The 24,135-nt window shown below is 40.9% G+C and overlaps 8 protein-coding genes across 8 annotated transcripts; 5 read left to right on the plus strand and 3 right to left on the minus strand. All coding sequences in view use genetic code 12, as the record gives it.

Annotated features, from left to right (window-relative positions):
* Window positions 1-104: 104 nt before the first annotated feature.
* Window positions 105-1,043, minus strand: PAN6 (pantoate--beta-alanine ligase; the record flags this gene model as incomplete). The annotated part of the gene is made up of 1 exon (XM_064918388.1): window positions 105-1,043. The coding sequence occupies one exon, from the start codon at window positions 1,041-1,043 to the stop codon at window positions 105-107; it is 939 nt and encodes a 312-aa protein (XP_064774585.1).
* A 2,631-nt stretch (window positions 1,044-3,674) lies between these two features.
* RJT20DRAFT_5894 (triglyceride lipase) lies at window positions 3,675-4,826 on the plus strand (the record flags this gene model as incomplete). The annotated part of the gene is made up of 1 exon (XM_064920872.1): window positions 3,675-4,826. One exon carries the CDS (start codon window positions 3,675-3,677, stop codon window positions 4,824-4,826), a length of 1,152 nt encoding a protein of 383 aa, XP_064774586.1.
* A 343-nt stretch (window positions 4,827-5,169) lies between these two features.
* On the plus strand, window positions 5,170-6,734 carry SRP40 (Srp40p). The gene has a single exon (XM_064917279.1). The coding sequence runs from the start codon at window positions 5,395-5,397 to the stop codon at window positions 6,463-6,465; it is 1,071 nt and encodes a 356-aa protein (XP_064774587.1). The 5' UTR covers window positions 5,170-5,394; the 3' UTR covers window positions 6,466-6,734.
* Window positions 6,735-7,948: 1,214 nt separating this feature from the next.
* RJT20DRAFT_95883 (TFIIH/NER complex ATPase/helicase subunit) lies at window positions 7,949-10,471 on the plus strand (the record flags this gene model as incomplete). Its single annotated transcript, XM_064921600.1, has 1 exon — window positions 7,949-10,471. One exon carries the CDS (start codon window positions 7,949-7,951, stop codon window positions 10,469-10,471), a length of 2,523 nt encoding a protein of 840 aa, XP_064774588.1.
* Window positions 10,472-11,663: 1,192 nt separating this feature from the next.
* On the minus strand, window positions 11,664-12,695 carry RJT20DRAFT_135262 (uncharacterized protein; the record flags this gene model as incomplete). The annotated part of the gene is made up of 1 exon (XM_064918389.1): window positions 11,664-12,695. One exon carries the CDS (start codon window positions 12,693-12,695, stop codon window positions 11,664-11,666), a length of 1,032 nt encoding a protein of 343 aa, XP_064774589.1.
* A 196-nt stretch (window positions 12,696-12,891) lies between these two features.
* Window positions 12,892-13,819, plus strand: RJT20DRAFT_45182 (mitochondrial 37S ribosomal protein bS21m). The gene has a single exon (XM_064920205.1). It carries the CDS (start codon window positions 13,089-13,091, stop codon window positions 13,668-13,670), a length of 582 nt encoding a protein of 193 aa, XP_064774590.1. The 5' UTR covers window positions 12,892-13,088; the 3' UTR covers window positions 13,671-13,819.
* A 1,891-nt stretch (window positions 13,820-15,710) lies between these two features.
* RJT20DRAFT_135264 (uncharacterized protein) lies at window positions 15,711-16,745 on the plus strand (the record flags this gene model as incomplete). The annotated part of the gene is made up of 1 exon (XM_064918390.1): window positions 15,711-16,745. One exon carries the CDS (start codon window positions 15,711-15,713, stop codon window positions 16,743-16,745), a length of 1,035 nt encoding a protein of 344 aa, XP_064774591.1.
* Window positions 16,746-16,856: 111 nt separating this feature from the next.
* Window positions 16,857-23,172, minus strand: RJT20DRAFT_128441 (uncharacterized protein). Its single transcript, XM_064917280.1, has one exon. It carries the CDS (start codon window positions 23,126-23,128, stop codon window positions 16,874-16,876), a length of 6,255 nt encoding a protein of 2,084 aa, XP_064774592.1. The 5' UTR covers window positions 23,129-23,172; the 3' UTR covers window positions 16,857-16,873.
* Window positions 23,173-24,135: the final 963 nt, after the last annotated feature.

Consider the following 24,135-nt stretch of genomic DNA (forward strand, 5'->3'; position numbering starts at 1 on the left):
AACGTGTAACATTAGTGTATATTTCTATTTAGAAAATCATAATAAATTATTTAGGTTTGTAACATTAAAACCGATCAGACCTTATTCTATTTACATTTTGAAGCCTAGACAAGAACGATGTTATCAATTAATCTTGCTTGTCCCGATCCATCGGCTCTAGGGACTTTAACAGCGGTGGATACGATAGCACCTGTTCCTGGTTCTACGTATTCCAAGTCTTCCAATGTCTCAGGGTGACTTACTGCTATGTATTCAATCTCGAAATCTTTCTTTTCATTCAATACGCCTCTGATATTGTTGAGGATAACTGAACTGGGGACTCTTGGTGGAGAACCCTTCGACAAAGACTCGTAGGTTTGTTGTCCCGAGCTTAAAGCCTTGTAAATGATTGCGCTTCCTTCTCTGGTAGATGGAGACAAGTATGCATTTCTGGATGACATTGCCAACCCATTCTTTTCTCGTAATGTGGGCATGACTCTGACTTCTGTATTAATCAACAAGTCCTTGACCAAGTTCTTTATCACCACGCATTGCTGAGCATCTTTCTGGCCAAAGTAGATTTTATCTGGAGTAACAACATTCAAAAGCTTCGTCACCACAGTGGCAACACCACGGAAGAATTGTGGTCGTGTCACACCTTCTAGTTGTTCTGAACAACCTTGAACTGTGACAAATGCTCCTTTTTGCTTGCTGAGTTCGAGGGTGATTCCCGAAGGGTACATCTCGGAGATCTTAGGAATGAAAACTGCATCCACCACCTTTTCTTTGAATTGTGACGAGAGCATGCTGAGATCGGAGTCCACAGTTCGTGGGTAGGCGTCCAAGTCTTCATGTGGAGCGAACTGCGAGGGGTTCACAAAGATGGAAACGACGGTACGGTCGTTTTCTTTTAACGATTGGGATACCAATGAGCAATGTCCATCGTGAAGCGCACCCATAGTAGGCACAAAACCCACGGTTTCGCGGTTCAAAAGACACTGCAACCGCCACTGTCTGACCTGCTGCACCGTTCTGAGGATCTTGATGGTATTTGAGAGTGTCATTTCTTTCTGTGGGTCCTCTTTTACCCTGGTTCTTCCTCCCGGTGCTCTGAAAAGTATGGGGAAATCGTCTCCAAATAAATTTTTTTTCACTTCCCGATGCTGCGATACTCCGATTTTTCACTTTGTTAGTGAGGGTTCAGTAGGAGTAGATGAGACAGAAGGGAGAGATATCTCGATGGAGAGGAGTGTTGGAGCGAAACTGTCGAAAAATATGAATGTAGACCACGAAATAAATGGGGCCAACTGGTTTTTTTATGGAAAATCACTATTAGTCAACAAAATACCTGTGACTAATAACTGTCATCTTACACCGAGATGGTAGTGATCTCGTTTGCATCGTTTAAGATTTTGTTGGTGCATTGCATGAAAAAATGATGGCCCGAGGATGCGAATTGCTGCAAAATGCGACCCGCACGGGAAGTTGGGTGGGTGTTGTTATGGTGTGGGAGTATAGTTAAAGCGGGTGGTGTGGGTGGGTGTATAGTTAGAGATTGGGTGGGCGTTGTTTGAGTGTGGTTGCTAGGTTCATTTTGAACTTTGTCGTTCAGGTGTGGTTAGGGTGCATTGTGGCAGTGTAGTTAAGGTGGGTGTGATTGGTAAAGTGTTGATGAGATTATATTATATTATGGTGCTTCAAGTGAGTGACGATAAAAAGATTGGAAGGGAACAAATCCAAAGGAAATTGTAGTTAAATTGTAGTGACGATATGAAAAACAGATGAAAGCATTTGCCTAGCAGCATGTCAAGTATCAAGTGAAATGCTGCCTAGATAGCACCTCCTGTTCTTTTGAGATGCGATTACACAGTTTTCTGGTAAATGATTCACCTTAACTAAAGGAATAAGCTTTCGTACTCACGATTACAACGGCTGATATGTATATCCACTTAAACATTGTTCAGAGCAAGGGGATAGAAAATTATTCCAGATCCTGCAATGAAAATGAAGCTAGGCATACAGTATTATTCAGATGAATGTCGCACATCTCTCAAGAAAATGGCCACTTCATATCTATAATATTGAGACTCCCATGCAAACCAAAAAAGACCCTTCGTTAGTAAATCAATTGATCAATGGGCGCGACATTGAGTAAGATTCAGTTATGATGGGTTTGAGCTAAGACAAGCAGTATTGCTCTTTGTGTGTCCGCAAAACCGGTTGGTATAATCTGATATCACGAATTCTATCTAGCTAAAGCAAAAATAACAAAAATCGGATATCTGTAACAATTGAATGGTGCTATTCACAGGTTCAGTCCCATTCAATGTCGCACGTATTGGATAGTTTAATTGATACCAAACCTAAATATTTACTATCTACAGTGGCTAAAATATTAACATTACGGTAAGGGAATTTATTTGAGAATGGAACGACATTCATGTGAATAATACTGTACACAATGACGATGAAGTTGCAACAGAATACCCCTTCTACATTTGCATTTGCATGCATCTGTTTTTCAAAATTAGATACGAATTTGAGAATATCATCCCCCGGCTTCAACATATCCTCTGACAGCATTCTTCGTTACGTCACTATTCACAACATGTATGGAATCCCCAAAGTACATCCGACTTCTTATGATCACAGGGAAAACATGATCCTCTCTTCGGAAACCTCCTTGCAGCTCGCTTATACTTATACAAATAAGAAAACCGGCTGAACTCCCACTGAACTCACTTCGTAGGCTTTCTAGCCGAGGAAATAATCATTTTGCAACGGTTTTCGGAGTTGATAGCCCAAAACTGCTGCAAATCTAATGCACCCTACGGCGTCCCCTCTTGTAAAAGTACTCCAGATAATTATAATACGCCTCATCTCGGAGTAAGTCCGTAGTCGCTTCTTCGCTTCTTAGGTCTCCCTTCCCTTGCAACATTTAAACCCGCCAGCCAAGCGGCCGGAATCTACTATCTTAATTATTTCCGTTCTTGTGTTCGGTATTCTTCCTTAAAGTCTCTAACTCCGCGATATGCGAATTGCGGAGAAACCTCCTAAATTGATTTTCCACCATAGTTAAGCCCATAATAATAAGATACATAGAAAGCATAGAAAGAATAGAGAGAATAGAAAGCATTTCATGATACCGCAAGCCGTCGCATGTGAAGTACTCTATATCCTAAACTTATCCCAATTCTCAACTATACATTCGATAGAAACTTCTAATCTTATCGTATATTCCTCTATTAAGCCCCAATAATTATGCTCACTGTGCCCATTCACTCTCACTCAGTCTCACTCTCACACTCTCACTTCCCCAATTTCTCCACACTTCACCAACCATCTCCGATCAGCAACCATACACTCTAAAACTCTCACTAAACAACCAAATAAGGAACTACTGCACTGACGACTAAACTACTCTCCAAGCTCCGGTATAATAGTACAAGTCCACTCAGGCCTAATAACCTAGAATTCGAAGCGGATACTCCGACCTCAAGTCCAAAGTGGATAGTGGACCTCGGCAAAAACATTCATATGAACCAGATCAAAGTGGACCTCGGCAAAAACGTTCTTCATATGAACCAGATCAAATCGGTATTTATTTATTTATAAGAGCAATTCAGGACTCTGGGTTCAACTTGGATGGTAATTGCTAAGTGAAAACATATACACAAGCTTATTTACACCGCACAATGTCTTATACCTTGGAGAAAAAGGTCTCGGAAGCCTTCCACCCAAGAGCTCCTGGTAGTACTACTCTCCCAGATGATAGATTGAGTATCGTATACAACAAGTACAAGACAACAGAAGTCATACCAGCAGATGCTTTAAGGTTCAATTTCATCTTCTCCCATGGCACGGGAATGAACAAGTCGGTATGGCACTTTGCCATCAAGAACTTGTTTGAACTTTCCCAGAAAAGCGGTGGAAAATGGTACCTAGACACCGTTGTTGCTACTGATGCCGTTGGACATGGGGACTCGAGTGTCTTGAATGGTGACAAGGTCGGATGGATCTATAAGTGGGACGAGGGTGGAAAGGACCTCCTTGAAGTTATCAAACACGAGCAAAGAACAACAGGTGATTTAAAGAACAACCATTATTCCAGAAACATTGCAGTTGGCCACTCGTTAGGAGGTTTCCAGGTTGTAGCTGCTGGTTACTATGCACCCAACTTGCTTGATGCAATTATTCCAGTTGAAGCTGTGTTGTACTCAGACGACAAGTCCAGCAAAAGGTTTGCTAAAATCTTCGGTAGTATGGCTCCTCTTCTTCTCGACGACTTCGATAGCAACGATGACTTCCAAGAGTTCTACAGAAAGTTCTCCTTCTATAAGAACATGCAAGCTTCTGTTCTTGACGATTTTGTAGGGGACGAATTATTAATTACTGTTGATCCGAAGACAGGAGAGAAGAGATATAAAGCAAAATCCTCGGCAAAGAATCAAATGGCCACTTATTTGGGCGCTGTCTTATCAATACATAAGGGTATGGCCATGCTTCCATATATTATCATACCTGTATTTCATGTTATTGGAGATAAGGCAAAATGGAACCCTCCTGAGAGTATTCCTTATATTAGAAACGCCATTCAAAATGAATACTTGGCTGGAACTGCTGACATTCCAGGTGGAGAACATTTGGTTAATGCCGAGAAGCCAGAGGCTGTCATTGAGCTACTTGTTAAGTTCACTTTACAGAGACAACAAGACTTTAAAGAGGAGTTGAAGACATTACCAGAGGTGAAATTGGGTCCCAACAGAGAGAAGATCAGAGAAGCTCAATTTGCTAAGTTGTTGGAAGGTGACTTAACCAGCGTCTATGGGTTCAAGGCCAAGTTTTAGAGTAGTTAGAGATTTGAAGTTCAGATAATGATGTTATGCGTACAAATTTGTTTTATGTTAGAATGAACAAAGCTTTTTTTTTTTTTGAAAAAGGAGAGTAGGATGGCCAAAATATCTGAATTATAGTATTTATTTTAATATGGTTGGAGATATAATGTGAAAGATGTTATGAGGCCATAATTTCTTCATAGCCATATAACTATTCACTTAGAGATTACACTTGCCAAATCTGCACCACCATGTTTCTCTCCCAATCCCTTCAATGCAATATAAAAAGAATTCCGAATCAAAATAGTGTATTGACACCAGAGACCTCATTACAGTTCTCCCACCGTATCCCCATCTTCTCTACTCTATCATTATACCCCACCAATACATAGCCAGCTTATAACCTTCATCTGAAAAATACCCTCTTACGGTAACTGCGGCTCAAAAAAATTTATCGAAACTCACGTGACATCAACTTCTTTTTTTTTTCAGCTCATCGGTATAACAGTAGCATAATACTATTAAATACTCTCTTTAGAACAGGGCCCAAGACATCACCAGAAAGAAACACAAGTTGAGAATGAGTGCCTCTACGGAAGTGGTATTATCGTACATTCAGGAGTACTTAAACAGAAACCCTGCCTTTTCAAAGGCTTCTAAGGCATTGGCCAAAGCTATCGAAAGTGAAGGTTTAGAGCTTGCTGAGGTTGATGAAAAACTTGAAGATGTAATTGGTGAAAGTACCAAGAAGGAGGACGACAAAGAGGACGAGGAGGAAGAAAAGGCTTCTGAAAGCTCTGACAGTTCTGATAGCTCCGACAGTTCTGACAGCTCTGACAGCAGTTCTGACTCGGACTCTGATAGCGACAGTTCTGACGATTCTGACTCAGAGTCAGAGGAAGAAAAAGAGTCAAAGAAGCCACAAGAAAAAGAAGATAAAGAAAGCTCCGACAACTCCGACAGTGACAGTTCTGACAGTTCTGACAGTTCTGATAGCTCAGACTCAGACTCCTCATCGAGCGATTCTGATTCTGATTCCGATAGCTCAGATTCCGACTCTGATTCAGATTCGTCTTCTAGCTCGAGCTCGAGCTCCAGTTCGGATTCTGATTCTGACTCCAGTTCAGACTCAAGCTCAGATTCCGATTCAGACTCTGATAAAGACTCCAGTTCAGACTCAGACTCCAGTTCAGACTCAGACTCCAGTTCAGACTCAGACTCCAGTTCAGACTCAGACTCAGACTCAGACTCAGACTCGGAAGAAGATTCCAAGAAGAGAAAGGCCGAAGATATTGAGACTCCTTCTCCAATCAAGAAAGCAAGAACAGATTCTTCCTCCCAAACCGAGTCTATTTCATCCGAATCTACAAGTCCTGAACCAACTGGAATTCCTGCTGAATTGGATGAATTGAAGCCAGGTCAAAGAAAACACTTTTCCAGAATAGAAAGACACAAGATTACTTTTGAGGACTCAGTCTTGCAAGACAACACATACAAGGGTGCCGCTGGTACCTGGGGAGAAATAGCAAACACTAAATTGGGTGCCGTTAGAGGAAAGGACTTCACCAAGAACAAGAACAAGATGAAGAGAGGTTCTTACAAGGGAGGCTCCATCACATTTGCATCTGGTTCTTACAAGTTCACTGATTAAATGAGTATTGTACATTAGTGTTTCCGACGAACACAAAAGAAGGGAACCCTGGCAATGGTCGCCACACAGACAGATCCTATTTGATGCCAGGGAGAACATATTTCGCAAGCAATTCGGAATAGAGGAGGTATTCAAGGTGGCATATATTGCTAAATAGCCGATTACCATAGAGCAGCGTGGACCGTATGTATAGAAGGTATCACGGATAGATTTCTCAAATAGCATAGTAATAATAATAAAAAAAAAAGATCGAATAAATATATCAAGGATAATGTATTAAGGATGTTAATGACGGTTCTATGTAGTTTAAATGTTGGGAGATCATGAAAATGTCTCTACTAACTTCAAAAGAGATTGACCAAGTCATCTCTTTTGATTGCAAAAAGAATAACTGGTAGCGCAGATAATTTAACAACTTGAAAGATACCTTGTTAATGCACCGTACCAAGAGTTATGGATTTAAAAAGTTGGAAAAGAAGATTCTTTTAGGCGGCCCTAGCAAGGAATCTTGGCGAATTTCATTTACTTCAGCCACCACCATGGGGTTCTACTCCATTAGCATTAATTTTGCAACCTTTTCTCTTCCATGCTGGTCTGCGCTTCTCAGAGCAACTATTCACACCTTTTCACCCTCCGAATTGCCAGGTTTTGCTAACTCTGCTGATGTAGAGATCACCTTCCATCTACATTCAAGACCACTTCCGTCCCATGAAACAAGTATATGAACCGTGGTTGGTGGTATCTTACTTCCTTAACTACCCATTGGTAATGTCGCATATATATGCAACCTATGTCGCAAGAAAGAGTCCCGTCCATTATGCACTACCAGAATTGCACCCAAAGGAAGGGCAGTTCGGAGTAAGTCATCACCAGTAGAAGTCTGAGATGAAAGAATAGTAAATTGGCTTCCAAAATGGGCCAAATTGATAGACCTGTCAGGCTTCTGCCAACCCGTATTCCCAAATTATTTCCTATTTTTTAGTGGGAAAATAGTCCTACCAAATCCTTCCATCCATCTCCTGTATGTTGTACCTCTACTCTACCAGTAAAAGAGTTCCCCCAGTAAAAGAACATTGAAAGAATGCAAGAACACAACTACAACCTACAACTAAAACAAAAAAACACTCCTTATTATACACGCTCGTCCAGGACCCCTCCCCCCTTCACCTACCCCCTAGAAGCCAGATTTTCTTCCTACTCACTTCCATCATCCATCTCCCCTCTACTTCACTACTACAACAACCATCCTCTCCTCCTCCCCTAACTACTACGACATTATCATCCTCCTCAATTCACATTCCTGCAGACACAACCTCTCCTGCAGCGCTTAATAATCACAAATATGAATAATGAAGAAAATGATAAGTGAATAAATAGAAAGTAATATGTCATCTTAATTGATTTCTTGTTTCTTCTTCTTTTCTTTAAGATATTCGATAGCAATTCTTCACCAATATAACACAGCCAGCGATCCGGAATAACCATGTCGTACCGTAGACCAGGAGGAGTGAACTACGCGGAGTTGGATCAGGGTAATTTCTCGGACGACTCGTTCTCAGATGACGGGGTTGCTGTCAGTAAAGAAGATGATTACGCCTACGGATCACGGCCTCAGAAGAGGAAAAGCGGGCCAAAAGCCTCCGGAAACGCTGCAAAAAAGAGAAAGGCTGAACAAGCCATAGATCTCATCAAGACTGAGATGCAAGACGAACAGTACTCAGAAGATGAGCTCTTAGATCTCACACCAGACATCCCAGCAGATTACGTTCCAGACGCTGTTTCTAGAGTATTTGGAAAGGCAGATTACTCATACTTGAAACTTAAGCCAGACCATTTCTCTCGTCCAATTTGGATGTCTCCCGATGGTCGTATCATCTTAGAATCATTCTGTCCTTTGGCCGAACAAGCACAGGACTTTTTGATCACCATTGCAGAACCAATATCAAGACCATCGCACATCCATGAATATAGGCTTACTCCATACTCGCTTTATGCAGCGGTTTCAGTTGGTTTGGAAACAGACGATATCATCCTGGTCCTTAGTAGACTATCGAAAGTCCCCGTGGCAGAGAAGGTTCTTGAATTTATTCGTAGCGCCACTATTTCATATGGTAAGGTGAAGTTAGTCTTGAAACATAATAGATACTTCGTGGAAAGTACTCAGGCCGACATACTTCAAATGCTTCTTAAAGATGAAGTGATAGGACCGCTTAGAATTCAATCGTCAGAAAGTACTGTTACAGGAAATGGTTTAGTGCAATCAGCTGCTCCTTCTCAAGGAAATATGGTCATTCCAGGGACAAAAAAGAACGCAGAAGAAGATAAGAAAAAGAATGAAGGTGTGGAAGATATATATGCCTCTGTTGTAGGAAATCGAAACGATGATGACGATGATGACTTAGACACTGTGCATTCATTCGAAATTGCCAACGAGTCAGTTGAAATTGTCAAGAGAAGATGTCAAGAGATCGACTACCCAGTATTGGAAGAGTACGATTTCAGGAACGATGCTCGTAACCCGGATTTAGAGATTGACTTGAAGCCGTCGACCCAGATTCGTCCTTATCAAGAGAAGTCTCTATCCAAGATGTTTGGTAACGGACGTGCTCGTTCTGGTATCATCGTGTTACCTTGTGGAGCAGGAAAAACATTAGTTGGTATCACTGCAGCATGTACTATTCGTAAATCGGTTATAGTGTTATGCACCTCTTCGGTGTCTGTCATGCAATGGAGGCAGCAGTTTCTTCAATGGTGTACAATTCAGCCCGAGAATGTTGCTGTATTTACATCTGAAAACAAGGAGATGTTTACAAGTGAGTCTGGATTGGTTGTTTCTACCTATTCAATGGTTGCCAACACCAGAAACCGTTCCCATGATTCTCAAAAGGTGATGGACTTCTTAAGAGGAAGGGAGTGGGGTTTCATCATTTTGGACGAGGTCCACGTCGTGCCAGCTGCTATGTTTAGACGTGTGGTTACAACCATTGCTGCACACGCAAAGTTGGGGCTCACTGCCACCTTAGTTCGTGAGGATGATAAGATTCACGATTTGAATTTCTTGATTGGTCCCAAATTATATGAAGCTAATTGGATGGACTTGGCCCAGAAAGGACATATTGCAAACGTGCAATGTGCCGAGGTTTGGTGTCCAATGACTTCGGAGTTTTACCAGGAATATTTGAGGGAATCGGCCAGGAAGAGAATGTTATTGTACATCATGAATCCTACTAAATTCCAGGCATGTCAATTCTTGATCCATTATCATGAGAAGAGAGGTGATAAAATCATTGTCTTCAGCGACAATGTGTATGCTTTACAAGAATATGCTTTGAAACTAGGAAAACCATTCATCTATGGTTCTACTCCTCAACAAGAGAGAATGAAGATTCTTCAGAATTTCCAGCACAACGATCAAATTAATACTATCTTTCTTTCAAAGGTGGGTGACACCTCCATTGATTTACCAGAGGCCACTTGTTTGATCCAGATATCATCACACTATGGATCTCGTAGACAGGAAGCCCAGAGACTAGGACGTATCTTAAGAGCCAAGAGACGTAATGATGAAGGTTTCAATGCCTTCTTTTATTCATTGGTTTCCAAAGATACACAGGAGATGTACTATTCAACAAAGAGACAGGCTTTCCTTGTGGATCAAGGTTATGCCTTTAAGGTTATTACGCACTTGAGTGGAATGGAGCAATTACCTGATTTGGCATACTCTTCTGCTAGAGAAAGGAGAGAATTGTTACAACAAGTGTTATTGAAGAATGAAGATGCAGCTGGTGTAGAGATTGGTGATGATGTGGATACGAATTTCATTTCGAACTCCACTAGAATGAAGTTGGAGAACTCATCGGCTACAAGAACGGCTGGATCGATGGCTGGTTTAGCCGGAGGAGAAGATATGGCCTATGTCGAATACAGTAAAAATAAGAATAAGGATTTGAAGGATCATCATCCTTTGATCCAGAAGATGTATTACCAGAAGGGAGTTAAGAAATAATATAGTACTTTCAAGCAAGCAAAATACGATTGCCATAGTCGATTAATCAAGTACAATAAAAACAAAAACAAAGGATTAAGGGGTTTATTTCATAGAATCAGATCTATTAACATATATTAATTAGATAATGTATCAACTACATTGACCATTGATCTCTGAGATGTAGACCCTTCAGTGTACTCCATCCAAACCAACTCATGTCAAATCATTAGAGGAAATAGATTTCACTTTTTTGCGTTTATTTGAGTAACTGCAACATCAGCGATATCCTTACTTCGCCATCGACTCTACCATACAATCTTAGAATCCTGAAAATGGAGGAAATCAAATATGTGGGTTTCTAAACTGGCAAATGGCAAATAATTTGAAGGAACTATTCCTCTCACGTAATCGCATACGGGGGTTTCAATGAAGGCTTCTGTAGAGAATTGGTTTTTTTTTTTGGACATTAGCTGTAACAGCTCCCAACCTTTACACGTTAATCTCAAGTTGTCATGTTTGAGGGTATTTGACTTTTATGATAATCAACTACTGAGTGATAATAACCTCAGCATTTCAAGGTGTTACTAATGCTTACAAGTTGCCTTGGATGTTGTTAATTTGAGGAAATGCTCAATGTAACGTCTTGTCACTGAGATCCTCCCTACCTCATTAAAATGATCGAGTGTAGTATAACAAAACAACCAACTTGCGGGAAATCTTAAGGAGTTTGTGAATTTCAAAACTATTGATATGAGAAGTTTTATCTTCGAGTGGTTGAAAGAAAATGTTTTGGTTTTACCAAAATCACTTTACTCTCTAGTAGGTAAGTCACAACTGATTGGTGGATATTTCGCAAATACAATAGAATGCCACAATTCAAGCTGTCAAATATGCCAACAAGGGTTTAGATAGAAATCAAATTAATCAAGCTGTGAAAAAGTACAGATGAACGGAGTACACTTCAATGGTTTTGTAATAGCCAGAGAGTCCTTGGATGGCAACGATAACGAGATACTAGAATATATAGATGAAGCAAAAGTTATCTTTGCGGACTGACTTGTAACTCAAGTTGATTTATAAAAATCCGGGTTATACTTCTTTCTTCAATTAGTAGAAATAAATGTCGTTACTATTCCATATTTTTGTCAGCAACTTAACTGCTGTAATCCTCTATTAATTAGTCATGCATAAAGTAAAAAGGGCATACATCTTAACTCGTGATAAAATCACCAAAATCATCGTCGTCATCATCAGACTCACTAATGGCAGTAACCAGCACACGCTCTTTTTGAAGTGAATTTGGAGTTGTTTCACCTCTACCAAGAGAGAAACTGTATTCAAATGACATATTATTTACTGGATTCGGCAGTGAACGTGATTTACCAGTATCTAGAGGAAACAATGGTTCGTCCACAGAGTCTGGCGAATTACTCTGAGGTTGATCGTTGATAGATAACACTGACAGTTTTTGTTGAATCTCAAGGAGTTTAAGTTCATATCGATATTGATCCTCAAAGTTTCTAAATCTTCTCTTGTAGATATTCAAGCTTTCGCTGAATGAGATATTGTCAAAGGACTCGTAGAACTTGAGACCTAGCGCCACCTGGAGCAACATTCCATTATCATCATCAAATCCTTGGACGTTGTCCTTTGTAAAAGGGTGATACCCAGAGCCCGGCAATTGAGCTATGATTTTATAGTATTTGGAAGACTCTTTCGTCATTTGGATTGTTTCTTGACCATTATTTGCTATCTTGAAGTATTCATCGGCTCCCAAGTCCTCAGCAAGTATGGGACTAGGATTGTACCATGTCTCGGCCCATATGACGTCTTTCTTCGTGGAAGTCAAGCTTCCCACACCAGGTGGGATCACCACTTCGTTGTAAAGCTCCAATTTTGCTCTAAGGCACTCGAATGGTTTGCTGGGACGCTTTTCTTGCTGACGTCCGCCATGTAGTCGCTCCACGTCTTCTGTGTGGCTGTCACCGTGAACTCCGGAATCGTCCCACACCAGAGCGTCAACCTGATTATGGTTGTGAAGCGCATCGGGGAACGATGCAAACAAGTCGACGTTATCGCGGATAACTTCTTCTTCAATTAGACGTAGATGTCCGGTCCATATGATGTTCAGCTCCTTCAAATCCCACTTGGAGAGCGACAATTCGCCCGGAGGAATGGAGTATATTGCTACATTGGTGCTCTGGAAGAGCACTGTCGATATAATCTCGGTCGAGTACAGCATTTTACGGGAGGAAAACCCTGGTTTCTCTTCGAGGTCTATTTAATTACTACAAAAGACGGTCTTACTATACCACTTTCTCGGCTCAGATCCTTCTTAAACGAGAAGCAATTGTCACTTCCTGTTGCTTGCTTAATCTCGTATAACATAGTAATACGGAGATTGCGATAATAGTAGGACGACATTACTCGGAAACAGCAGCACGACATCTGTTGCAATGTCGCTGATTCGTGGTGTTCCTGAAGTCCTGCATCATGGTAGAGGTCGTGTGCCAATGCCCAAAATCTCTCAGTGATTTTTTCAACCAACTTTTTTTGTTAGCCGCTGTGAAAAATTAACCGGTTGAAGGTATGGTTAAGGAAGCTGATATTGTGGGATAACGCCAGGATAAATAGGATGTTTGCGAGTCTACTCAAGAGAAATGTGCTTGTAGGGCCCTATAGAATGGCCATGGCGCCAAAAATCGGGATTTCGAGTGGTTTTGTACGGTTTAACTCGACGTCTTTCGACCAATTGAATAAGGAAATCAAGAAGAATAGTAGTAGTAGTAATATTAGTAATACTCATAAGAATGGGAAGAAAATCGATAATTCCAACGGGATTAACGATATCAACGAATTGTTGAACAGTTCGCTTGAACTCTCGGACTCGTCATATTTAAACTCGAAGTCTAGTGAGTATGGACTCGGGGATATGATTCCTAACCCAAGAGACGTCGCTAAGAACATCAGAGAAATGGGCCCAGTAGCAGGAAGAGCAGTGGATGTCCATTACGGTGGATTGGGAAAGGCCTTTGCCGGGGTTCGTAGATTGGGTAATGCCAACAGAATAAAGTACCACCAAAAGGTCCAAGAAAGATATATTCGTCCAGCCAAATACGCCAAGCAAAAGAAGAGAGAATGGTGGAGAAGAAAGTTTTCTGACGGATTCAAGGACTTGATGAGCCAGGTTAACGATGCGAGAAGAAGAGGATACTAAGGTTATTGTTGGGTTAGAGATGAACTCAACAACAAAGCACATGAAAATTTAACAAGGCAGGGATTCAAAATTGGGATTTCAACAGATGCTTGAATGTAAAATAGAAAAGTATACTTTTTTCATGTTCAGTACCAATCGGGATCATATAATTGACCTAAAAGTAGGTAATTGCTCGCCTATTCTCCATCAAGTCCATCATATCATATAGAACACACCCCTTTATGTATCGTCATATAGATACATATAATGACAATCTTGTATATACGTCATATCAACGAACCATCAATTTATGACTAGGTTAGGACATGTAAGAGTCACAGAGCATTATCCGAGATGGTGGAACAGGATTATCAACGGGGATTAAGGATTTCCCAATGTATCCTGAGAGAGTTGCCATGTAGTCAAAATTATGGATTGCAAAATTACGGATTCTTCTTCCAACTATGATAACTACTAATTCTTCCATGAAGGATTCCATTTCGATCCCATTTAGCAGATTATTGTCTATTTTTTTTTTCACCGTCAGCAGTGTCACGTTATTAGCGATATTAATATCAGTGTCCATTAATTTTAGTCAATACGATCTATATAATAGCAGTTTGTAAAGTATCGCCACGATCTAAATTGCAGGCTTTGTTAGCAAAAGAATTCGTAAATTCTTATTCGTATTTGAAATTCGACCCTAGGGATTTAAATACTTCTATCTATAGCCCAATGCTATAGAATTGACATTTCTGATTGAATATTGTCGAATAATGGATAAAAAAAGAGAATGGTTTTCCATAAAAGAATTCACCTTAAACATTAGTATATACAAAGAAATACATATAAATACATATATATATATAACATCCATACATCACCAGGTTAATTCAATACACCATCCACAGTACTCCATACACCAAATATAGACCATACTTAAGCCCCATATTTACCTCCATAGTTAAGCTTTCCTAAATATAAATATACATCCACTCCCATAGTTAAACTCATAGTTAAACTCTTTCTCAGCTCCATAGTTAAGCTTCTCTCAACAATTAAGCTTACTCCCACGTCCAATTCTTCATCTCTGCTTCATTTCCATTTCCATATCTATTTCCATATCTATTTTCTTTTCATATCCCATATCACGCAATTCTCAACACTTCTCAATCTCCTTCTCTTCTAATCCCAATACCACAAATTGTACACCCATACAACTACTTCTATACCCATCTCATACTCATAGTCATAGTCGTCACGTAGTCACCCATACAGCGCTACCATACACAATGACTCTCATGACTCGCGCCCTGTCCATATACAGGAGGCAATCTCGATGTGTCAAACCCGGCTTTTGGGCTCAGCGGCTAATGGAAGATAAAGAAGTCATCTGACGTTTGCAAGACAATCTCGTTGTTGCAACTCTCTTCTGAAGAGTGGACAGCACTTGGATTGGTGCCGACGAAGAAACAAGAAACTAGTGTATCCCATAGAATTTGCGGGATTTGAAACTGACGAGAATCGAGTTTGGTGTTGGACTTATAATATATATAGTGTATTTTTTGTACTTGTATTGTATTGTATTATACTGTATTATATTATATCATATCATATTATATTATAAATATCAGTGGTACTTTGCCAGCAATATTAACAGCTTTGGTACTGGTGAATCGCTGAAAACGAAGTTATTGTTGGGTCACTGACGAAAATCTGGGAATTCGAAATCTGTTCTCGACTGATAGAAATTGCAACATTTGGCACTGGAAGCGACCCAAGTCTGTGCCCATCATAAGCAGCCGTTGTGTACGCCAAGAGCCACCCAAAAATTCTGGTTGTTTTCTTGTTTTCATAAAACAAGTAGCCTATTGCGATCTGCCATTATAGAAGAAAAGAAGATAGCAAATAGGACGAAGCAATATAAATCTGGCAATAAATACCTAACATTGCTGGGTGGAAATTACGGTTGAACTGCTGAGAAGTTGACCAACGAAACAACAATCTGAAATCTCGTTATCTCAATATTTCTTCAAGTTTAATTGTAAACTTACTATCGCAATGTCACAATTGAACAGGGATTCTACGAGAGGAGGAATTCCTGCCATAACGGGTGCTTTGGACCATTCCAAGGCATTCCACTTATTCCCAGAAGAACTAAAACCCTTCAGAGGAAGTGTCCTAGCATATGGTGCTACCTTCGTGTCAACGTTCTTGGGTTTTCCATTGGATACCGTGAAAACACGAATGCAAACCCATAAGAACTTCACCAGTTACTTCGATTGTGTCAGAAAGACATACACAAGAGAAGGCGTAAGAGGTTTCTTTCGAGGAATTTGGGCACCTTTGGTGTCTACCTCGTTTTCGAAGTCATTCAATGTGTCAATGTTCACGTTCGTGAAACCATACACGTATAATGCATTGTACAGAAGTGATGATAAGACCGTCCCTTCTCACCCATTCATTAGAAATATTCCTGTTTGTTTTATATCTGGTTCAATCGCGGGCGCAGCATTAACACTCTTTGCATGTCCTTTTGAATTCACCAAGATCTATGCTCAACTCGAGAGATTAGTACAGAACAAATCTTTGAAGGAAATTCCAGCAAACTTGCCAGCTTTAAACCAGCAACAGACAAACTCTCCAATGTCTAAAATTGTTAGAGATATAGTGAAGCATGAAGGTGCAAAGGGATTGTACTCTGGCTTCAAGCTTCACGTTTTACGAGACTCGCTTTCTGCTGGTGCATACTACTCAATCTACGAGTCCATGAAATGGGCCACAAATAATTTGATTAACTCGGATCCTAACCAACAGTCACAGGTATCCATTCTCCTTGCAGGAGGGTTATCCGGAATGTTCACCTGTGCTCTCGTTTTCCCAGTGGACACCACAAAGTCCTTGATTCAAAAGGACGTCGTCACTAATATTTTAAGGAAAGAGCAAGGGCTAGCTCCTTTGCCAGATAAGAAGAGGCACTTCCGAGCCATCGAGAAACGGTTATACAGAGGATTGAGCATTTCCATGGCGCGTTCATTCATTGTTAATATGGTTTTCTTCAGTGTCTACGAGCTTTCTATGGCACACATTGCCTAGATACTTGCGCTTGGACCACACCAGAAACGCTATAACATCGCATTAGGTATCATATTTATTCATGTACATATATTTACACGGAATTGATAGACTTTATATAATATTACAATTATCTTAGAACCAATTTATTAATTCCTCCTTCTTGATCTCCCTCTTTGTTCTTCTTCCTTAGCCTCTTCATTTACTGCCAAATCCTTTTTCTTGCTACGACGTTGCCTCTTTTTGGGCTGACTTTCTTCTTCTCCATCATCCTCCTTATCGGTAGAGAGTATTTCTTGCATGCTTCTTTTCAATGGTGACTTTGAACGAGTACGTGAGGCAGGATGATCTGTCAGTTGCAGTTCTAGCCATTTTGAGCCCGACGTCTTTCTAGATGGTGGTGCGGAATATTCTTCTTCTTGTGGTACTAATAGGGTATTCTTCAACTCCCGTTGCTTGGGGACATCCAATTTGGCTATCACTTTCCTTCTGCTCTTCCTTGGTGAAACGGGAATGTGCTCTTCTGGCTCTTCCTTCGGCGTTCCAAACCTGTGGCCGCTTCTTAGAGACCTCTTTTCCTCTATTGGGAATTCCTCTATGTCTAAACCCAAAACAGTTTTGTGTTTTTTTCTGGAAGCAGCTGCCCTTTTAGTTTTTCTAGCAGGAATTGAGATTGGTTCTTCCAAAACAGGGTTTGTTTCTTCTACCTTCGCGTGTGAAAGAGAGTCTTCCGTTACCAGAGCTGGACTTTCCTCCAATTTCACAGACCTATCATTGTCTTCGTTGATTTGCTTTCCTTCTGTCTCAGTTAAGATTTTATCTTCTTTAATGGGAGAGTCTTTGGATGGAGATCCGAAATCTTCGGATAGGGAATCGTTTCCCTCACTTTGCGGAGATGCACCTATAGAAGTCTGCAATGTTTTTGTAACCTCTGCCGCCCCTTCGACAAATGGAGCGTCGTCAACAAATGGGACATCTCCAACGAATGGGGCTGCTTCGACAGCCCCCGACTCTACTACTACAAGCTTTTCGTCGACTGCAGATGGTTTTACAATCACCAGGTCTTCCTCAATAACTGGAGCATCTTCAACAGCAGGCACCTTTACTGCCACCAGTTCTTCTTCTATAACTGGAGGTTCTTCTATAACTGGAGGTTCTTCTATAACTGGAGGTTCTTCTATAACTGGTGATTCTTCTATAGTTGGTTCAACAACTGGCGTTTCTCTGTCTACCACTGGTGCAACTTCGTCCTTTGTTGAGTCTTTAGCTACTGGAGCTTCGTCTGGTACGCAAGCTCCCTGTGTAAGGGTAGATTCTTGCTCAGAGGATATTTCAGCGGCCTCCAATTCGGTATCAGGTTGTTCCTGCGATGCTGATTCAACATTAAGCATTGGCCCTACTAGGGAGTCCTTCAAGACTTCAACAGCATCTCCGCCTAGTTCTTCCAGGAGTTCACTGATCTCCTCTTCCAAGACAACCTTTTCATCAATCTCTACAGGTACCTCGACCGCTATTCCGCTAACTGATTCTAGATTGTCTTCCATTGTCTCCACAGCGGACTCGTCAAGCGACTCTTCTATTTTTGTTTCCAGCACAAGGGCATTTGTTTCAATGGATATTTCTATTTCGCTTGAATGCTCTTCTTCATCATCATGCATTTCTTCTTCATTATCGAGCTTGTTTTCCAATCCGAATAATTCACCTTCATCGTATTCAAATTCGTCTTCAATAGAATTCAATCTTGGTACTTCAATATGCCCGATACGGTCTTCTCTTTCACGTCTAAACCAGTTGCTTGGTCGAAGCGCTCCAGCAAGGCTCTTGAGTTTCTTGAGTATAGGCCTTTCCTCTGCTGAGGATGACTCAGCCTTTCTCTTGCGAGGGGATACTGATCCTAACGTACTCAAAATCGGAAGTTCACCGAGGCTGACCACTTCTGTAGGGCCTTCAATTTCTCCAATTTCTTCAACTGAAAGACTCAGAATTACTGTTTCTGCAGTCGGAGTGGAAGATCTTGTAAGGGGAACTTCAATAGATGTAGGTGTATCTATCAAATCCGCATTTTCGATATCGTCTTCGATAACCTCTATAAATTCAGGCTCAGGACTGTCAGGTTCTTTAATTTCCGTTGGTAACAATGGCTTGTCTTCATTCTCGGGGACATAAGACGCCGTTAATTCTTTTACTTCTTCAGTTGCTGAAAGAGACGAGGCATTATGTGTGTCTTTGGAATCATCCAATTCTTCAGGCTCGACTACTAGGGTCGCTTGAATTATACTCTCACCCTCGGGTAATTCAACCAATGCAAGATCGCTGTATTCGGTGACAATTGGTTCAGTATCCAAGGGTTCTTCAAATTCCACTAAAGAAATTTGCTCGGCCAGCTCAATTTCATCTGACAGAACAGTAGATGTCACCGAATAATCCGATCCGCCCTCCACTGAAATGGGATCTTCATCTATGGCGTCCTTAAGAAGGATGTCCTTGTCAACTGAATCAGGAGCAATTTTCTCATCTGCTTCCTTTGATTTTGCTGCTTCTGAGATGAGATCATTCTCAGTTTCAATGATGTCCTTTTCTATATCTTCATGTACAATAGGAGAGTCGTTAGAACTTCGGTCCCCTTGAAAGTCTTGATTTACGTTCTGTTCAAGGTGTTGAGTATCCACCATATCACCATTTTTGTCCTCGATGTCGTCGTAGGTGACCTCAGTAACTTTTTCGAGAGGGTCAAGCTGAGGAGGAATAATACTTACGAACTCGGAATCAAGTTCTGATGGATCACTTTCCGGAATTGATTCTCTTGTTTTCTCAAGTGTAGAACTATTTTCACCAGTATCAATGCTGTCACTTGTAGGGGGGATTATACTATCATTATCATCTTGCGATAGAGCTGCGTCGGGCTCCTCAGTAGCGTTTTCCAAATAACTATCATTATTTGAAATATTCTCGTCAGTTTGATTCTCAAAATCCTCTTCAGTCTCAATTGTGGCCTTTTCATTCTCAGGTTTATTCAACTTGTCAACAAGAACTGAGTCCCGCTCATTGACCGATGCGGCATTGTCGTTTTCAACATCTGCAACCTTCTCGACGATAACATCAGGTATCGTGGTTTCAATATCAGCACTTCCATCAGCTAAGGTGATATCTACATTAGAATCATCAATTAAAATAGAGTCTAAATGAAGACATTCAACTTCCGATACATTTGAGGGGATAGTATCGTCAGCAAAAGTAATTTCGTCAGCATCACCCGCCGTTTCATTGGATAGGTCGTCTAATTTCGGAACAGGTATATTTTGGAACGAATCTGTTGAGGAATCATCTACAACTTCACTGACTTCTTGGGATCCAGTCTTACGTTCAGCTCCGGACGCTGATTCTTTGGAATCCGCAATTCGAGAAGAGATAATCGGAGTCTCTTCATTATCAACATCCATTTCTCCATCCAATTCTTGAATTGATATGTTTTCTGTAATTGGCTTGTCGTCTTCAACCATGGTCTGGCCTTGTGACTCACCCATAGCTACCTTTGATTGTGAAGTGGGCTCTTCCCCAGTTATGGCGATCTGATTTTGTGAAGGGATTAGGGGACTATCAGTTTGTTCTTCCACTGTTCCTTCTACTGCTTCTTCTACTTCTTCTTCCACTGGTTGTTCAGGCTTTCCTGTAATAGACTCATACTCGGCCTCAGGCGTCTGTGGGAGAGGAGAGGATCCAAGGGGTTCTACAGTAATGGTGTCTTCCTTCTTTTCTTCTAAGGTGGCTTCATCTCCTAGAACATTGCTCTCAAAAGTACTCGTGACTTCTTCATCATCCGAATAATCTTCATCAGAGTCAAGCGTCTCTCCGTCTTCATAATACATAGACTCTTCAATAATTTCTTCGAGGACGGGAGGCTCTATGGATACATGCCGAGAGCCTGGTAATGACGAATTCCATGGCGATGACTTCATTTTAATCTCCTCTTCCAATTCTTCAGCCACCTGCAATTTGATATGGAATTTTTTTTCGGTCTCTCTTAATTGCTCGAGAACTGTTTCTGGGTCTTCTTCTTCCATAGTTTTGAAGAGAGGTACCTTACCATTATAGTCAAAGTCAATATCACTTTCATTCTCACTTTCACTTTTAGGCTCTACTACGTTTGTTTTGATATCATTTTCTCCACTCAGGTCATTTTCTACTTCCGTTTCTGTTAGATTTTGATCCAACGCAATCTGTTTCCCAAACTTAAGACCCTGCTTCAAGATGTTTGCATCACTTTGTTCCACATCAGCTAAAGATGCATCTGACCTGTTCTCGTCCGCTTCTTGTACTTCCAAGTCGTGGCTAACCTGAAACTCTGTAGCATAGAATGGGTTTGGAATAGGTGCCGTATCTTCAGCTTTGACATGATCTTCTATTATTTCGTCTTCTTCATCCTCTTTTGAAATTGGTATCACATCGGCATTGCTTTCAGTAGCTTCGACATCCGCGTTGTATCCAGCCATTCTATTTACGAGCCATTGCTCTTGTTCCTTATAAGCAGATTGGAATCTATCGTTATTCTCATTTTGACTATTATGTAATTTATTATTTGCAGCTTCCACAGAAGCGATAGATTCCTCTTGAGCGTGTCGAAGGGCAGTTTCTGCCAAGCTTAAAAGGTCTTGTGGACGGAAGATTTCATTTTCAATTTCATATCGAGGGCTTTGATTATTATTGACTTCCGTCTGTCCGGAGCTCCATTCCTCTCTGTCTTGATCATCTTGTTCTTGATCCTCAGCATCGTCGTCATCATCTTCATCATCTTCATCATCGTCATCTTCGTCATCTTCATCATCTTCATCATTGTCGTCGGTATCCTCTTCCCTCACGTCCTGGTGGTACGTATCTTTTCCTTGGTGCAATGTCTGCTCTTCTTCTTCTTCTCCTGCCTCCTCATCAGAATCAAGGATAATAATTGCATCTTCTTCTCCTTGGCTATTCTCCGTTCCTTTATCATTCTCTTGAGTTATGCTGTGGTCTATTGTTGCAGTGTCTTCAAATGCCTCCTTGTGAGAAACGTTCCTATGACCTTCTAAACTGTTATGTGACACCAAAGTTTCATGTTCAGCATCTTCAGTTGCATCCTCTTCTTCGTCTTCGTCGTCATCACCATTTTCATCATCTTCATCCTCCTCCTCCTCTGATTCTTGTTCTTCTGCTTCATTTACTGCTTCTGTTTCACTGTTGTTATCAGCGTCAACTTCATCCACATCTTCGTCTTCATCTCCTTCCTCTTCCTCTATTTCATCTTCACCAATAGGATCAGAGTATTCAAACCTTGAAGTATCCGAAAGACGTGGTCTTCCTTGGTGGACATGATACGAAATACCATTTATACTTTGGTGCTGGGATGACAATTGAACATTCTGTGTATTATAATGAAGTTTCTGCTGCAGTTGTTGCTGTTGCAGTTGCAGTTGCTGTTGCAGGAGTTGTAATTGCGGATGAATGGAATAATTTTGGTTAAAGGAGTTGTCAATATTGTATTGTTCATTTTCATTTTCTTGATCTCCATATTCGTCTTCCTCTGCTTGGTCATCGTCATCATACCCTTCTTCATATTCATCTTCACTCTCACTTTGCAGGTTTTCTTCTTGGTTTTCAACTCTTTGATAGTACTGCTCTGTGGGTGAATGCCCTAAAGGAGGATTGTCATGATAGTCATGATTAATGCTATCAGCGGGGTTCTCTTCCGCTTCGTAGTCACTCTCTTCCTCTTCATAGTCACCCTCTTCCTCTTCATCATCCTCGCTCTCGTCATACTCTTCTTCTGAGTCTCTATGGTCTGCATTTTGAATGTCATTTTGGGGCTGTACATCTTCGTCTACCTCGGAAGATAGTATTTCTATAAGGTCATCATCTTCTTCAACGTCCTCTTCATTCTCTTCTTCTTCACCCTCTTCACCCTCTTCTTCTTCATCCTCTTCTTCCTCTTCATCATTATGCACATATGACTCTTTTTTGTTTTCCAACAATTCGTTTCGTTTGATGTCGTTCCCATTAGTCTGAGCTATTTCATTCTTTGCTATCCAATCGCCTAGCTTGTTGAAGTTTTCATCATATATCTTAGTCTGGTATTTCCTTCTCAATTGAGCTTCATTGTCTTTTACTTTCAATCGCGCTGACTCCAATTTCTGTACGTTCAACAAGTTCTTAAATCTGGAATCGACGTCATTAATCCAATTGATTAAGTCATTGGACGTGGACTCATTCGTAGTGGTTGGCGCTACTGTACTTTGGTACGAATTTGCAAGCAATGAATGGTGAAGAATACTATTCTTGCTGTTGATCTCAGAATGGTCAGTATTAGTGCTTTCTGCCTCTGGATTAATCAATGGCTTCACTTTGAACGGGGACGGAAAGTTCCCTGTTCCCATAGTGGGTATTGTGTATTTCAAAGCAATATGGGCTTGTTTGCTTGCTGTTGCTGTGAATAAAAGTGATACAAATCAGGTTTTTGGTAAATGAAGAATTATGTTTCGATACTATTTCAGTCATGTGACATCAGCGTGATTTTGGGCAGGTGATGATGAATCACGTGATGGGATTTTGACACCGAAAATGGCGACTTTTCTTACGACACATAACTTGACGCTTTCACCTGTCCCAAACAGCTTTTTGTGTATTCGTTGTCAATTGTCAACTCCCAGGTGTAAACATTCACAGGGAACCCCAGAAGAACACGTCTCAACATAAGCCACTCGAAGTACCCTTCTACATTTGGAAGCAACCCCATGCTATTATACGTGCTGATACGGGTTGATGTCACACACTCGGCTGGACATATTTTTCTGCGACATAAAAATTTCTTTTTACCCATGTCAAAAACAACATCCAATTCCAGAGATGACTGCAGTATTTTCAATGAGTCTTTGTGACTGTGCGCATCACACACCCAATTCGTATCAAATGTTTCTATTGTTAGCCAAGTTCCAGCCCATACACTCCTTAGTAGAGTTAAGTCACTAGTTTTCAGAAGGTGAAATACAAGGCCAGTCAAGGCAGCGGATCTGAAACGGAAGGTTTTAAGCGACGACTATTTTATAGTTACCACATAAACGATGATTCCCTGGACACGAGAGTGACAAAAGGTAGGCTATGGCACGGCAGTTAGATGAAATATGTAATTGCCAGACCAAAATGCCCATCAAAGGGTAGGCGCAAGGTACCCAAATGAGAATGTAGAAGGTGGATAAGTACCCTAAACTTAGATAGCCACTACTAAAAAGTAAATTAAACTTCTAAAGAAGGAAAAGTTGCCTTACGCTATTGTGTTGTACAAGTCCATCGCAGCGCTCGTGATGTTAATTTCTTTGTCTTTAGTTTGAGATAGTTTTAAGATCGGGTCGTAACCTTATCCATCCATAGATGTAAGGTGGGGGTA

Source organism: Scheffersomyces xylosifermentans, assembly GCF_036884685.1.
Source record: "Scheffersomyces xylosifermentans strain CBS 12540 chromosome Unknown RJT20scaffold_4, whole genome shotgun sequence".
Taxonomy (NCBI): Eukaryota; Fungi; Ascomycota; class Pichiomycetes; order Serinales; family Debaryomycetaceae; genus Scheffersomyces; species Scheffersomyces xylosifermentans.